This window comes from Mesoplodon mirus (assembly GCF_964341445.2).
Source record: "Mesoplodon mirus genome assembly, chromosome: 7".
Classification (NCBI taxonomy): Eukaryota; Metazoa; Chordata; class Mammalia; order Artiodactyla; family Ziphiidae; genus Mesoplodon; species Mesoplodon mirus.
Window position 1 is genome coordinate 15,177,748 of NC_138983.1, and position 15,046 is coordinate 15,192,793.

The 15,046-nt window shown below is 49.2% G+C and overlaps 1 protein-coding gene across 2 annotated transcripts in view; it reads right to left on the reverse strand.

Moving 5' to 3' along the window:
• The window catches only part of CRY2 (cryptochrome circadian regulator 2), a 33,610-nt gene extending 22,282 nt beyond the window's left edge, over positions 1–11,328 (reverse strand). For both annotated transcript variants that reach the window (XM_082627643.1, XM_082627644.1), the window contains exons 1-3: positions 11,110–11,328; positions 3,277–3,385; positions 761–903 (exon numbers count right to left, since the gene is read on the reverse strand). In XM_082627643.1, the coding sequence (XP_082483769.1) occupies positions 761–903; positions 3,277–3,385; positions 11,110–11,324 (467 nt within the window). In that variant the 5' untranslated portion in view covers positions 11,325–11,328. The remainder of the gene's footprint in view (positions 1–760; positions 904–3,276; positions 3,386–11,109) is intronic.
• Positions 11,329–15,046: the final 3,718 nt, after the last annotated feature.

Sequence of the window (15,046 nt, forward strand, 5' to 3'; positions counted from 1 at the left end):
CCATTAGTGGAGACAGAAGGTTGGCTGCTGCCCCTGCAGTACCTCCCCGCTCCTCCGGCACGTGGTAGGAGGAGGAGCTCCACACCCAGCGCTTCCCTGAGCTGAGGCCAGCTCACATGCAGAGCTGTGTGACCCCCACCACTGGTTGTGGGGAGAGGGACAGGGAGCAGGGCTTGGCAGCAGTGGCAGCAGCAGCAGGAGGGTGACAGCTCTCGCAGGGAAGGGGAGGAGAGGGTTTCCTTCTAGCCCCTCTGAAAGCACAGAGGCCCTGCAGGGATCTCTAGAGCCTCCGGAGCAACATCTAAATGCATGGCCGGGAAACCCAGATAGCCAGGGGAGCCCAGGGAACGCATCTCAGGAACAGAAGCTGTGTCTATGAGGACAGAGATCTGCTGGGAGGGGTGACAGACAGGGCCCACTGAGGTCAGAGGGCAGTTTCTGAGCAGCAGGACGGAAGCGGGAGTGTGTGGGGTGGATGGGACTGGAGCGTGTTAGGAGCAGATCTATGAAGATCCTGAGTGGGGAGCCTCACTGCTTCTGTCCCTTGGGCCTAATAAGCCTCTTTGCACCCAAATCGGGTAAGCTCTTTGAGCTGTTCTACAGGCCCCAACTCTGACCTATTCTCTTCTAGCTTCTAGAAAATGCCATACCTCATGTGCCAGGGGGCCCTATTGCTGAATCTCCCTGAGTTCCACTCAGCAGGGGCCCAAATCACCAACTCCCACAATTGGCAACCTGACCCCTGGGGCCCATCTCTTACTTGTCCAGGTCATAGAGAGTATGAGAGTTCTCAGTCACCACTTCCACACCAGCCTCCTTGGCCATCTTCATAATGGCTGCGTCCCGTTCTTTCCCAAAGGGTTCAGAGTCATATTCAAAGGTCAAGCGGGTCACCCCCCATTCCTGTGGGGAGAGAATCTGTAATGCTCAACACTGTTTGGGGAGAAAGAAGCTGGGCACTCAGCTCTCTCCTGGGAGGGTACAGAGTAAGTCTAGAGACCTGACAGAATGGGCTGCAGAACAAACTAGGGACAATGACTTGAACTGGAAAACCAACAATCTGAGATCCACAAGGTTTGAGGAGGGCAGGCCTTTGAGGTGAGGCCAACAGCCTACAACAGTGGAGCCTGAGGCAGCGGTCTCTGTGGAATCAGGAGAGAGGTGGGCAGCTCTGTGCACTTGCTGTGTCCTTGTGGTAGAAGAATGCAGCAGGAGGATATAAATACATGCTCCCAGGGGAGCCTCCAATCCCGGAAAGGCACTGACTCACTGGTAAAGATGGCGGGGGACAGGATCGCCATATTCCACCTGCTTGGCAAGCCTTTCCCAGAGCTCCTCAGGGCCCTGAAAACTTCTGGCCTAGTTTTCTTGGCAGACTTGTGCTGTGTGAAGTGTGTTGATGGTTTCCACAGCAACACTCCTGAGGCCAGTAGCAAACACAGCTAATAGGCTCCAGCTCTCAGAGAGCTGGGAAAGGAGGAGCAGCCCTTAGCCCAGAGGTCAGAGAACTCAGACCAGAGGGGCCACATATTTAAAAAGGGAATTCTTTTCCAAGTCTTTAGTCATGTCTGGTAGAAATTTCTAGATTTCCTAGCAAAGCTGGGAGAAAGTGGCCCAGTGAAAAGTTGTACAGAAGACCCACAGAAAGCCCTAGAGCATGCAACTAGCAAGAAGGAAACCACATTCCAACCAAAGTCTCTGGTCATGGTCCCTTAAAACTCTGAATCCCTGGGGCAAATGTCCTGGCCGTGCACAGGGCACCCTGGCCCTGACTCAGCCCTGCTGCATGTGAGTCCTGAGCAGGGTTGCTTATCCCTCATTCAAGGACAGCAGCACTAAACATTTATTGAGCACTTACTATGAGCCAAGTACCATGCTTAGCAGTTCATGTAGATTACATTGTTAAAGACTCATAACCCTGTGAATAATAATAAAAATATTATTAGATGACACCTTCTCCAAGAAGCCTCCTAGGCCTTCTCCCTCAGTATGATTCTGCTGAACCTTGCCCATTTTCCATCACAGCAGTTATCATATGGCAATGAAGCTTCCCATTACTTGCTTGTTTCCTTCATTACAGTATGAATGCTCACAGCAGAAATCATGCTTATTCTTCAATACCCTAGGACCTAGTATGGGGCCTAGTACACAGTAGAAGCTTAATAACATACAATGAATGAATGATCTATCTGTATCTCTGGGCTATTAGCGGGTTGGCCTCTGAGGTGCTGGGAGAGAGGGGACAATGCAGAGGGAGGAGAGGCAAATGTGTTTAATGGTGCGGTGGTTAAGAACACAGCCCTGGAGTCGGAGCCTGGGTGCAAATCCTAGGCCACCACCCTTAGCTTCCCAAGACACTGTTTCCTCATATGCAGAATAGGGACAGCCGTGCCCACGTCTGAGGGCCGCTGTGAGGAGTACGTGAATTAATGTATGTGAAGCACTTACCTAGAACCGTGTTTGACTCATAGTCAGCCCTCAATGAATGCTGGCTATTATCAGCACCGTGGCATTTGTGAGGGGACGTAAAGTGAATGATGAAGTGTTTACTAAGCTTCTGGCCTTGACATTAAGTCTTTGCTCTTGCCTTTTCCCCCAGGAAGAGTAGGGAAGGAAGTTGGGGTGGAGAGAGGCAGAAAAACAACTGTGCGCTGCTGAGGATGAGGGGAGAACGTCCTAGAGCCCTCTGTCTATGAGCACTTTCGTCTCTGTTTGGGCCTTAAAAACTGTGTTTTATAAAGGGGTTGGGGGGAAAAGTGGGCTGGCTACCTGATACAGCAAACAGAGGCCTATATGGTACCTAAATGAAGATTTTATCAATCATTCACAGAGGAAGTAGGGATGTTTCCTCAGAGAGGCTGACTTTTTTTTCCAATAAGCAAAGCAAAGCAAGATGGGAAACGCCCATTGCTCAATAGGAAACCTCACCCTCAAACTCCTGGCGTAGGAAGAGCTCTAATAAATCTTGCTGGCTTGAGCCAAGAAAACATCTAAGGAAGCCAGTGGCATCCGGGGTGGAATAACTTGCCACATCCCATGTCTGGACTGAGATGGGAACTTTCCAACAAGACACTGGATTCACAGAAGTTTTCCTTAACACAGTTCCCATTCTGTTGGCAGCTGACTGGCTGCATTTGCTCCCAACTTCCCTAGCAGCAGTGGTCAGACCGTCCCCGACCATTTCCATTTCCTCAGTCAGAATATTGTCTCATTCAGTCTGTGGGGAAACCCTAGGAGCAGACTCTCACTGTCTTCTCTTGGACTTTGCACACTTACCTTGAACAGCCTTGGGAACACGTCAGCCGGCTGTCCCCGGACTACAAACAGGCGGGAGTTCAGTTTCCTTAAACTTGTGTCCAAATCTTCCAGAGACTGAAGTAGGAACCTGCAGAACCCACACAGCCCTTGTTGGTGGTAACATAACAAAGCAGGGAGAAGCTGGTACATTGTTTATGCCAAACAAGTAGCATGGTTCTACTGGGTTCTGGCTGACGTGTGATATGGTAGAGGATCAGTGCCACCTCCGCTGAAATCCTGCCTTTGTCATTACTAGCTGTGGGACTTTAGGCAGTTACTTAACCTCTTTAGCTTCCCCCCACAATCTGTGATATGGAGTTGGTGTTGGTACCTATCTCACAGAATTGTTAAGAAAGCCAAATAAAGCACGAAGAACATTTAGCACAGAGCCTGGCATATAGGAAATCTGCGATAAGTGTGAGCTGCTCCTACTCTTGTTGTTCCTCTGTGATTACAGGCAAGTCAGTCACTTATTCCCTCTTGGCCTCAGGCCCTAGGTGTAAATATCTTCCCACCACTAGGTGGTTGTGAGAATCAAAAGGGAGAACAGATGGGAAAGCCATCTGAAAAACAAGTGCAGTACTGTGGTATGGAGGCCTGAGGTCCTATTAGCAGAGGAACAAGACTGCAAGAGCCCTGGAAAGTCTCACCTACCCTGGTCCAACAGACTCCCTTGTCTTTCTGCACTCATGCTTTGGGCTGCACGGATATCTACCGCCACGGTCCCAGGGTCCCACAGCCTGGGCTGAGTCCCCAGTTGCCAGGGTTTCATTTGGCAGGTAGCTCATTCTCCAGGCTTCTCCAGGGCTCTGGCCACCAGGTTTTTGTCCCAAGAGGGAGGAGGCACTTCTCTGTAAGATATCCTCCCATGCTTTTGGGGGTGGAAGTTGAGGTGCGGGAGACTCCAGAAACTCAAGAGACCTAGCCTGCGAGCTGGATCACCATGGGAAAGGGAAAGGAAATTAACACTGCCTGAGAGCCTTCAGTGTTTTATTTATTTACTTCATAGGACCACAAAAATTTATTACCTGTTCAGTTAGGCATAATCACCTTTCTGACAAATTCCACCAATACATTTTATGATATGTGTTTTATCTTTAAATTAACATTTTAAACAGATTATGTGTCTTATCTTTAAATTTACATTTTAAACAGATTATGTGTCTTATCTTTAAATTTACATTTTAAACAGATTAACTCTTCATGTGGTTCAAAATTCAAGTTACAAAAGGGTACACAGGAAAAAGTCTCCTCCTCCTGCTTCCCCAAGGAATTTAATCCATCCCCCTCTCCAGAGACAACTAATGTTATCAATGTTATTATATGCCTGTTATGCTTTTTAAATGCGTTTTCTTTTGAATTCTCTCAACACATTTTGAAGGAAAATACTATCCCCGTTTTATAACTGAGGAAAACGAGATACAGAGAGGAGAATTAATTTGCCAAAGATTACAGTTATTGAGTGACAAAGCTGGGATAGCAAACTATCCCAGACTCTCGGTCAGACTCAAACCATGTTTTCTTCTCTGTGCCGCATTTCTTAAGCCTTTCAGTGGCACATCAAACACTGCTCCAGGGGCTGAGATTCCTGCAGGATCTCATGTGTTTGTGGCAAACACAAACCTGACTCCAGGTAATCCACTGACATTCTGTTCTTCTTCCTCAGGAACGAAGCCCTGGCAGGTGACCCTCGTTCATGGACACCTCCTGCCATCTATGCTGGGGCCTCCCACCCAGGCCTGTCAACGACGGGAATCACCGGATTTTATTTTGAGCACAATGAAACCCGGTGGCTCCTGTGCAGCACATCACGTTCCCTTGACTATGGGAGGCTTACAGAAGCAGCGACTGTTCCCAGGCTGCCAACTGGAACCAGTCCCTGCCGCCACCCCTGACGTCGACAACCTGACACTGCCAGGGGGAGAATGCCACAGACCCACATTCCAGCACGAGCTGAGTCCTGGGCTCAGCCCGAAGCATCAGGCTAGCTCACGAGCAGGCAGAGACTCTCCAAGGGGTTGCGATGGGAGACTGACAGGCTGAATGCTGCTTTATGCAAAGCCAAAGCTCCACCTCTGCGAATTTCTGTTTTTGAAACACTGTCACCCTCAGAAAAGGAAAGCTGAGACAGAGTGGAGCACTTGCACTTGCTTTGGCCTCCTCCCAGGCCTCACCCTCTCCTCGGGAGGAAAAGACGAGAGACCAGTGTAAATTGCCTCTGTGCCACTTGAAACCTGGGCCCTGCCAGGCAGAATGCCTAGGGATAACTGGTGACTTAGATTCTGCAACCCCAGGACAGAGGGTCCTGCGGCTCCCAGGAATGTCCCTGCCATGCACTTTGGGGGCCTCAGCCTTCACAGTCCACCAGGCTGCCCAGGACTTTGATTTGAAGCTACAGATAGGACTGGCTAGGTTCCAGCTGCCGTCTGTGGACTTTATTTCTAGACCTCATTTACTAAAAGGAGAGATGCCTTGCAGCATATCTGTAGTACAGATAACCTCGTGAGAACCCTTTTCTTCTTTGACAAGAGAAGTCTACAGCCGAGGCAGTAAGCAGAAGGCACGATTCTGGACTCAGCAACCAAAGGATAATAATAGTAACAGCAGTAACTAACATTTAATGAGCATTTACAATGAACCAGGTACTATCCTACTTGTTTTACATACATCACCTCATTTAATTCTCATTTTACAGATGAGGTACAGAGAGATTAAGTAATTTGCGTAACATCATTCACTTAACAGGTGACCAGAATTCAAACCCGGACGGTGTGGCTTGGCGTCTTTATTCTTAACCTCCAGGCTCCACTGCCTCTCAACCAGGACTTACCCCCTGAGCACTGAGGCTGTGCTGCCAGGGACTCAGCCATCAGAGAGCACCACAGCTCTACTCGTAGGCCAACACCTTTGCTACCAAATCCTTGCTCCTCCGGGGATCAACAGCTGTGAATCACCCAGAAGCTTGCTGAAATGCAGGATCTCAGGCTCCATCCCAGACCTCCAGAAACAGAATCTGCATTTTAGCAAGATCCCCTGGTGCCTCCTTTGCACATCAAAGGTTCAGAAGCGCTGTCCCAGAAAACCGAACTTGACTTCTAGCTTCGATTTACAAGTTGCCTTTCTTTGCTTCTAGTTTGTTTTCACTGAACTTCCTCTCTGTGAGAGCCTGCTTTCTGCCTCCCGTTTGGCCCTCTAGAAATGCAGTTACTTCCAACTCGCCCCCTCCCCAGTCAAGCCCTGCAGGGCTCCTCCAGGAAGGGAGACCTCACGATGGCCCCCAGGAGCCCCAGCCTCCAGGCAGACAGAGAAAGAGTAGCCACTGCTAGGGCACCACCTGTGAGGACTGCCAAGAAGGGACAGGGAGCAGCGGAGCAGTGCTGCCCCTGGGCAAAAGCTCACTGGGGCCAGCGGGCGCATTCTTTCACCAGAGAGACCCTTGGGCCTTTGTGCTCCCCTAGAGCCCTCCTCTCTACATGGCCAGTTTCTCTTTACTCCAATGAGGGGGGACTCTAAAGAAAACTGGCCAGGGCATTGGAGGCGGCAGTGTTCGGGCAGGCAGCTCACCCTTGGCAGCTCCAAGCTGAGCTCACATGGCTGAAATTCGGAGCACACCGTCCGGGTGAGAGTTCAAGCTCACCCTTTGGATTAGACAACATGTGCAGCTTAGTTGCATTATGTAAGCGCTCTGGAGCCAGAAGAAGACAGAACTGGAAGAAATCAAATTGGGATTTCAAAAAATACTAAAAGGACCCAGTAATTCAGGAACTCCATGGAACTAGCCCTTTAAAATAAAAGACACGCAGATCTTTTAGGGAAGGACTTCTCTAGAGAAGGCAGATTCTGTGTTGAGAAATATTTTGTTTGTTATTAATAGGAAGAGGGAAAATGATAGTGAACTCTCTTTTTGGGTCTAGATCGCCCTTGACCAAGTTTCTCTGCTTCAAGCCAAGGTTAACTGTCATGATGATATCATTGGCCAGCCCAGACTGGCTACATTGGCTATTAATATAAATTAATTTCTCCTAAGTAATTAAGAGTGCTTTAAGCCCCATGGAAAAGGATAACCCAAACCCACAATCCATAGCAGGGATTGATCTCTAAGTATCACTTGGCTAAAAATATGTTTATTCTTTCCTAATTTCAAAGAGAAAGATGAATGTGAAAGTTTTCATCCCTTTTAGGCAAATGGAAACATTTCCTCAGCAGCAGAACAAAAAAGTGACTCTTGGGTACCAGTGTGAACAACTCAGAGAAACTCAAATTTCCCTGCCTGTAGACCATAGTTCTCAACCCCCTTCTTGCTGACCAAGTTCCAGGGAAGAACCACCCAACTTGGACAGTCCACCAGTGTTTAGCTCCAGGCATTGGGAAAAGAGACACACTTGTTCTCACCAGGCATCCTGGGGAGTTCCCAGGTCACCTCATTCACTAATTCTGAGTGATTTTGGCTGATATTTTATTTCTACCAACTCCTTCTGTCCCCAAGTTCCGGAATACAGGTGTAGCACAGAGCCAAGGAGAAAGTGACATAAATAAAGGGTAAGGTGAATTGTTGCCAACACCCATCTGGGTTGCAGTAGGGAGAGAAAGGTAATGAAAAACTGCAAGGGCCATTTTTAAATCTAGAAGGGGCTCACATCCCCTCTTTTTTTTTTTTTTTTTTTGGTTCTCACTACAGTACTTCCTTCTAGACGCAGTAAATTTGGGGGAGGTGGGGCTGGGGAAAACGGCAAAGGGTTTAGCTAACTAGTGCTTGGCAAAAAAAAGTCCTGAGGCTCAAATGCTACAATTAGCCTATAAACTTCCCACTACCACCAAGGCAAGGAGTATGCTAGCCCTTCTCCTATGCTAATAAATGTACATGTTCTTGGTTGCCTTTCTCTGTCCACTTTTACTCTTAGGAAGGGCCATTCATCGTTATTTTAAGCTGATTTATCTGCTGAAAAACGCTGTGTGGGAGTCACTGTAGGAAGTGCAGGAGGATAACAGAGATACAGACTTTGGTTCCCCCCACCTCTTGCAGATGGCCCAGGGCCCACTCTTCTGAGGGAGGCTTCTCAGAGGCGGCAACTGAAATATTTACAGAGCTAGGATGTTACGCTGCAGCACAATTCTCCCAGGTCACTTCCAGATCCAGAAACAGCCACTGGGAGATTACACATAGTGTAGTTACACAGAGGTACAGCTGGCTCCATCACTCCCCCTAACACCCAATCGAGTGCATAAAACAGTCTGCAGTTCTGCCCTCGCTCTAAACCTGGGAGCAAAGAATATGGCGGGGGTGGTACGCATGTGTCTGTGCCCAGACCCAGAAGCAGTTATTGTATTTGATCTGTTTTGTGTGATTTCACCTCTTTCTTCTGATGCCAAAGCAAATCAGACTTCTTGCCAATGCACTGCAATACATATCCCAAGCTGTCGGGCTCAGGTCTGGGGTTCTCTAGTCCAGTGCCTCTCTGGCTTTGCTGCACATCACACCTTTAAAGACCCTAATGCCCAGACCATAACCCAGAACAATGAAATCAGAATTGGGAGAGAAGGGGGCCCAGACATCTTTTAAAGATCCTTAAATGATTCCCATGTGCAGCAAGGTTAAGAGCCACTGCTCTAGTCTGTCCCCCTATCTTATTTACTTCATGGCACTAGTTCTACTAAATTAAGGTTGTTTACTTGTCTTGCGCCACGCAAATGTACGCTCCAGGAGCTCTGGACACCACATCTGCTTGTTCACTGCTATTTCCCTAGCAGCACCTAGAGCAGTGTGCCTGGCAGATATGAGGCACTCATTAAATAATTACTCAATTAACATCTGCATTCCTACACAGCCTCTGACTTCAGGATTTGACACAGGCATCTGAACTGCCACATTCCTTTTCTCTCTCACTCACTCAAAAGCACAATCACAAAAGGGTGACCCACAAAACTCCTAGTTTCTAGCGAATCTGAGTTTAATCAGCAACAGAGTTTTCGTTGTTGATTTGTAATTTCCACTACCACAAAGGAGTAGGCAGTCCTATGCAATGTCCTCCAAAACCCCCAAAAAGGAGAAACTCCGTGACAACGCAGCAAGCAAGCAGTCTGGATTCTATTTACTCTGCTCTGACTGGCACACTGCCACTGGGAGGGGGGCAAAGTCTCAGGCTTAGTCCATGCTAGGGATGGCCAGTCATTTGAGGATGTTTGTCAAACCCAACCTCCTATCTATAGAAACTGAAGCACAGGCAGAGCAATAGAGCAGCTGAAAATTGTGTGGGCAGGCTCTCCACAGGACTATCTTTAGTTGTTCCCTCAATATAAATGGGTCAGGAGGGGGGCATTTAATAGATCCACTGCTAGGGGCATTCACTCTCCTAGCAGGGCACACACCTTGGTGAGGAAAGAATGGTGGAGAGCCAGCCTATCCTGGGAATAACCTTGCCTCTCGAACAACAAGGTCACAAGCAAACATGCTCCAGAACAATGCAAACAAACCAAAGGACTACTGAGGGGCGTGTTAAAGAGAGATGGGAACACAATGTCTCAGAACTCCTTGGTTTTAAACACTGGTTAAAGAGAAAACCCATCAACTACCTATCTGTTAATCTTCTCCCATGATCCTGTCCACTCCATCTCCTGGGAATCATCAAAGAGGGACCCTTGATATCACAGCTTTCCTGGTCCCTCATCTTAGTACATCAGTTGATAAAAATCTAATCTATAATGGCTCAACCGTGCTTTAAAAACAATCTCATGGGGGCTTCCCTGGTGGCGCAGTGGTTGGGAGTCCGCCTGCCGATGCAGGGGACACAGGTTCATGCCCCGGTCCAGGAAGATCCCACATGCCACGGAGCGGCTGGGCCCGTGGGCCATGGCCGCTGGGCCTGCGCGTCCGGAGCCTGTGCTCCGCAACGGGAGAGGCCACAACAGTGAGAGGCCCGTGTACCGCAAAACAAACAAACAAACAAACAAACAAACTCATGAGAAGAGGAGGAAGGAAGGGACACTTTGGTTCCCTTTTTTTTTTTTTTTTTCCCCCTCTAGCAAGCCCATAGCTGCTGAGGGAATTCTCCAAATGGATTAAGTACTGCTCTCTGCTCTCCAGCTCCGGACACAAAGTGCCTCTAACTGAACATGCCCTTGAGGTCTTTATCTATAATGAAGGGGAGACGGCACTTGCCCTATCTAATGCTAAGCCAGAGTCTCTAGACGCCTCCAGAAACAGAATGATCTTGGTGGAGGGAAGGCAGGATGGTTGAAAAAATGGATTCAAACAAACCAGAGGCTTACAGATGACCTTCAGGAGCACAGCAATGCGCTCTTTACTTGAAGAATGCAGACATCTGCTGTGCTATCAATTCAGAAACCCATCCCTGCCCTCACACCACAATAGCTCCTGTCCTCCCTCTCCCCCCGCCCCCAGTACACCCCTAAGAGCCCTAGACAAGGAGTCCCTGTTCTGCCTCTCACTGACTGCAAATCCTTGAGCAGGTCAACTTTGCGTCTCTAGGGCTCAAGAGTCTCATCTGTACAACGGGGATCATGATCTGTCCCACAGGAAGGTCGTGAGGACCAAAGCGGATAACACGCAGTGCGAGCGCGCGGTGTCAGAAGCTGAACCCTGGTCCACCCAGGCTATTACTATGGGGACTAATTGCTTCCCTCTTCCCGGCTTCTCCCCTCTGGAGACCCGGCTCCGTCCCCCTGCCCCACCTCCTTCAGGCCGGGGTCTTTCGGCAGAGGGGACTGGGGCCAGAGCCTCCCTTTCCGAGGATGGGTGCCCAAGAGGCCAGGCTGCGTCTCCCGGGCCCGCGAACCCGCCCCGTGCCCCCTCACCTCCATCGGTTGATCCCGACTGAGGAGGAGGCCGCGAACCAAGGGTCGAGGATGTAAACGCAGCGCATACAGTGCGCCCCGCGCACGGCCGCCTGCAGCGCCGGGTTATCATGGAGCCGCAGCCCCTTTCGGAACCAGTGCACTGAGGAGGCGCCTTCCGCGCGGGCCGCCGGCGCCGGGGCCGCCACTGCCACGGTAGCCACAGCCGCCGCCATTACCGCCCTGACTGCTCTGGCCACCGCTGCTCCGCCCCCATAGACACCGCGGGCCCCGCCCCCAGCCCGCCCAGTGACCTATGACGCTTCCGTTCCTCTCTGGGTCCCCGCCCCCGGGACCTGGAGCCCATCTTCTATTGGCTGGGCGCCCCCCTCCCGGCGATTGGCTCTGAGGCGCCCAGTCTGGCCCCGCCCCCTCACGTTCCCACCATGTGTGGGCTCGCTGGGGAGGAGCCGCAGGGCTGGGCGGGTGACGCAGGCTGGCTCTGCCCAGGGAGTTCTGGGCTTGGACAGAGTCCGGAGGGACTGTGGATCCCAGGCTTGCCGCTGGCAGCTGTGTGGGCTGGCGGGGTTGCTGTGACTCCAGAAAGTGAATTACACGACGAACAACCGGCTGTCCTACATCATCATCGTCATCAATATCATCATCATCTACCTCACTCTATACATCATTACAACATTCTTCTACAGCCGCCATTTATTGACTGCATTATATATGCCAAGCAACATGATAATACCCTTATATTGACTGTGCCATTTACTACTCAGTTCAGACCAGTTGCATTCATTCAACGAACCCTAGTGAAAGAGCTGTTATTATTCTCATTTTTCGGACAAAAAAAACTGAGGCTGCCGTAGGGTGAGTGACTTGCTCAGTATCATAACGCTAATAAAAGGATTCTACCCCGATTATTGTGAATCCGAAGCTTCTGCTTTTACCTACAAAGCTATACTTGCGTCTGCGCTGAGCAACGTGGCATTTACAAGCGGTAGAGTTCAAAGAGTGGGGAGAAGTGCCCTGATGTGCAGCAGTAGACGGTTTGGGAGTAGGGGCTGGAACTGTAGAGGACGCGGGTTGAGATAGTAATTATGCCATCAGATGAATTTTGCTTTTACTTCTATGTTGAGTAGACTCAGTGGTACCTCTGTATGCAAAACACTGAACTGGAGTCTGTGTGGGATTCAGAGATGTGGAGGACACTCCCCATTCCTCCCAGGGGAGCCAGGTGGAGCCCTCTTCTCCTTCTGGAGTCTAGCACAGGGCTTGCTGATTGACAGGATGAGTGAATGACAGGAGAAGCGTACAAATACCCACAGTGAAGTGTTGATGGTGGACTAAGCTAGCCTAGTCAGATTGGAGCTCTGGGGGTTATCAAATGAAGAGTCTATCTCAGTTTGTCCCTAGGTTGTGCCCATGCTCAGAACCCTTCCTGAACTTGGGAAGGAGCAGTGAGGAATTTAGCAATATAGCCAGCAGTTTAGTCGTGTTGATTAGCACAACTCTTAAACCACAGTGTTGTTGCAATCCTAGGGTCTCTCATTGCCAGGGCTTTGTACAAACTGTTCCCTCAAACCTGGATCACATGCCACACTCCACCCCCTTTCTGACTCCACTTTGTCCTGGGTCACTGCTCAGTGTAGATGTCACTTGCCATCTGGTCCCAGCCTACATAGTGGCCCATCTCGTTCTGTGCTTCTTCTTATCACTGGCCTTAGTACACGGTACGGGAATTTCTTATCTGTCTGTCTGCCTCATTAGACTATAAATTACTGGAGGGCAAGGAATGTGGCTCATTTACGGCTGTATTTCCAGGGTCTAGCTCAGTGCTTGGCACTTTATGCTCGAGGATTATTTAGTAAAAGTTGGACAGGGACTAGAATCTCAGGTTGCCAGGAACCTTAATGGTCTATCCCACTCCCGACCCTGTCGTTATTTTTGAATCCCCTCTCCAAATGCTTGCTGAACGAAGAGATGCCACCTCTCATTACTTTTCTTTAAAAAAAACACATTTATTTATTTATTTTTTGCGGTACGCAGGCCTCTCACTGTTGCGGCCTCTCCCGTTGCGGAGCACAGGTTCCGGACGCGCAGGCTCAGCGGCCATGGCTCACGGGCCCAGCCGCTCCACGGCATGTGGGATCTTCCTGGACCGGGGCACGAACCCGTGTCCCCTGCATCAGCAGGCAGACTCTCAACAACTGCGCCACCAGGGAAGCCCAAGAGTACTCTTCCTCTTAAACAGCTTTACTGAGATATAATTTACCTACTCAAAAGATGCACCTGTTTTAAGTGTGCAATTCAATGCTTTTTACTATAGTCACAGAATTGTACAACTACGACCACAATCTAATTTTAGAACATTTTCCTGACTCCAAAAAGAAACATCCCCATACCCATTACCAACTACCCCCCATTCTCTCACCCTCACCCTCAGCCCTAGGCAGCCACTAATCTATTTTCTGTCTCTAGAGAATTGTCTATTCTGGACATTTCATATCAGTGGAATCATACATGATGTGGTCTCTTTTACTGCTTCTTTCATTTAGCTTCATGTTTTTGAGCTTCCTCCATCACCGCCTGTTTTGTAAATTCAATTTTATTAGAAAACAGCCCCATTCACTTTTTTTAAACATATGGTCAATGGCTGCTTTGAGCTACAAAGGCTGAGTTGCTGCAGAAACTATGGCCTGAAAAGCCAAAAACAGTTGCTATCCAGCTTTTTACAGAAAAAAGTTTGTCAACTCTTGATTTAGGCTCTTTAAGTTGGGTTTTCTAGCATCCAGACTTATAAAGGCACCCAAAGGAAAAGGACAAAATGAGGAGAAATTGATGCCAAGAACCCCAGGTCAAGGAAAGCAAAGAAACACAGTGCAGGGAAAACCCTCATTGCTTGGGAGCAGGAGACAGACCTGCTCAGCAGGAGAAACGACCTTAACACTGGCCACTAGGGCCCGGAACAATGTACTGAAAACTACAGGTGAGAGGCGTGTACAGAAACTGCGTCGCCTTCCCTGTGGAAGAACAGTGAAAGTGCTGTCTGGGGCAGGGGTTCTGCCTGTCACTGCCCATCTGCAGGCTAAAGGCTTCATGCTCTCTCACATTTCTCCCCTAATGCCATCACCTCTTTGCATGCTAGAATGCATTTTAAAAATATTTATTAGACTCGTTGAACACTATGCTTCGAACGACTAAATTCGTTGGTGTGTGAATTATAGCTCAATAAAGACGTTTAAAAAGAATTTATTAAGAGCCTTCTCTGCAATAGCCTCTTTACCAGTACTGAGGATTCAGTCGTGAGCAAGAGAGTCCCCATTCCTGCTGTCAAGGACTTTACAGTCCAGTGGGGGAGACAGTGCTATGGAGGAAATGCCCAGGGGTGGGATCTTATTGCCATAGCTAATGTCTATGAAGCACTTACTGTGTGCCAGGGACCTGCTCAACTCGTTTGATCCCCATGACAATTTGTGAGATACATCATTTTCTTGTCACTATTTTGCAGGTGAGGAAACCAAGGCACAGAAAGGTTAAGGAACCCATGCAAGGTTGCACAGCTAGTCGGTGGCAGAGCTGGAATTTAAATCCAGGCAGTCTGGCCCTAGGGTCCAAGTTGGGTGAATAAAGGAGGGCTTCTCTGAGGAATTGGTGTTGTCCAGGTGTTCACAGTTGCCCCCTTCTTACCATCTGCTCTGTCTTGACCAAACTTTAGTCAGGTTTCTCCCTTTCCTACAGGCTCCTGGACTCTGCTTGCCCCAAGCCTGAGCAAGCACCAAAGAAGTAGAATGTGCCTCCTCTTATCAGCTTCTCCTGGGAACTGGCTGACTAAAGCCAGATGTTTTTCCTATCAGATCCCATTTGTCACTTCCCATTGCTTGTCTGTCTCCCCTCCATAGATTCTGCTTGCCTCCTCCTTTATCCTAAAAGAGAAAAACCTTTCTCTTCT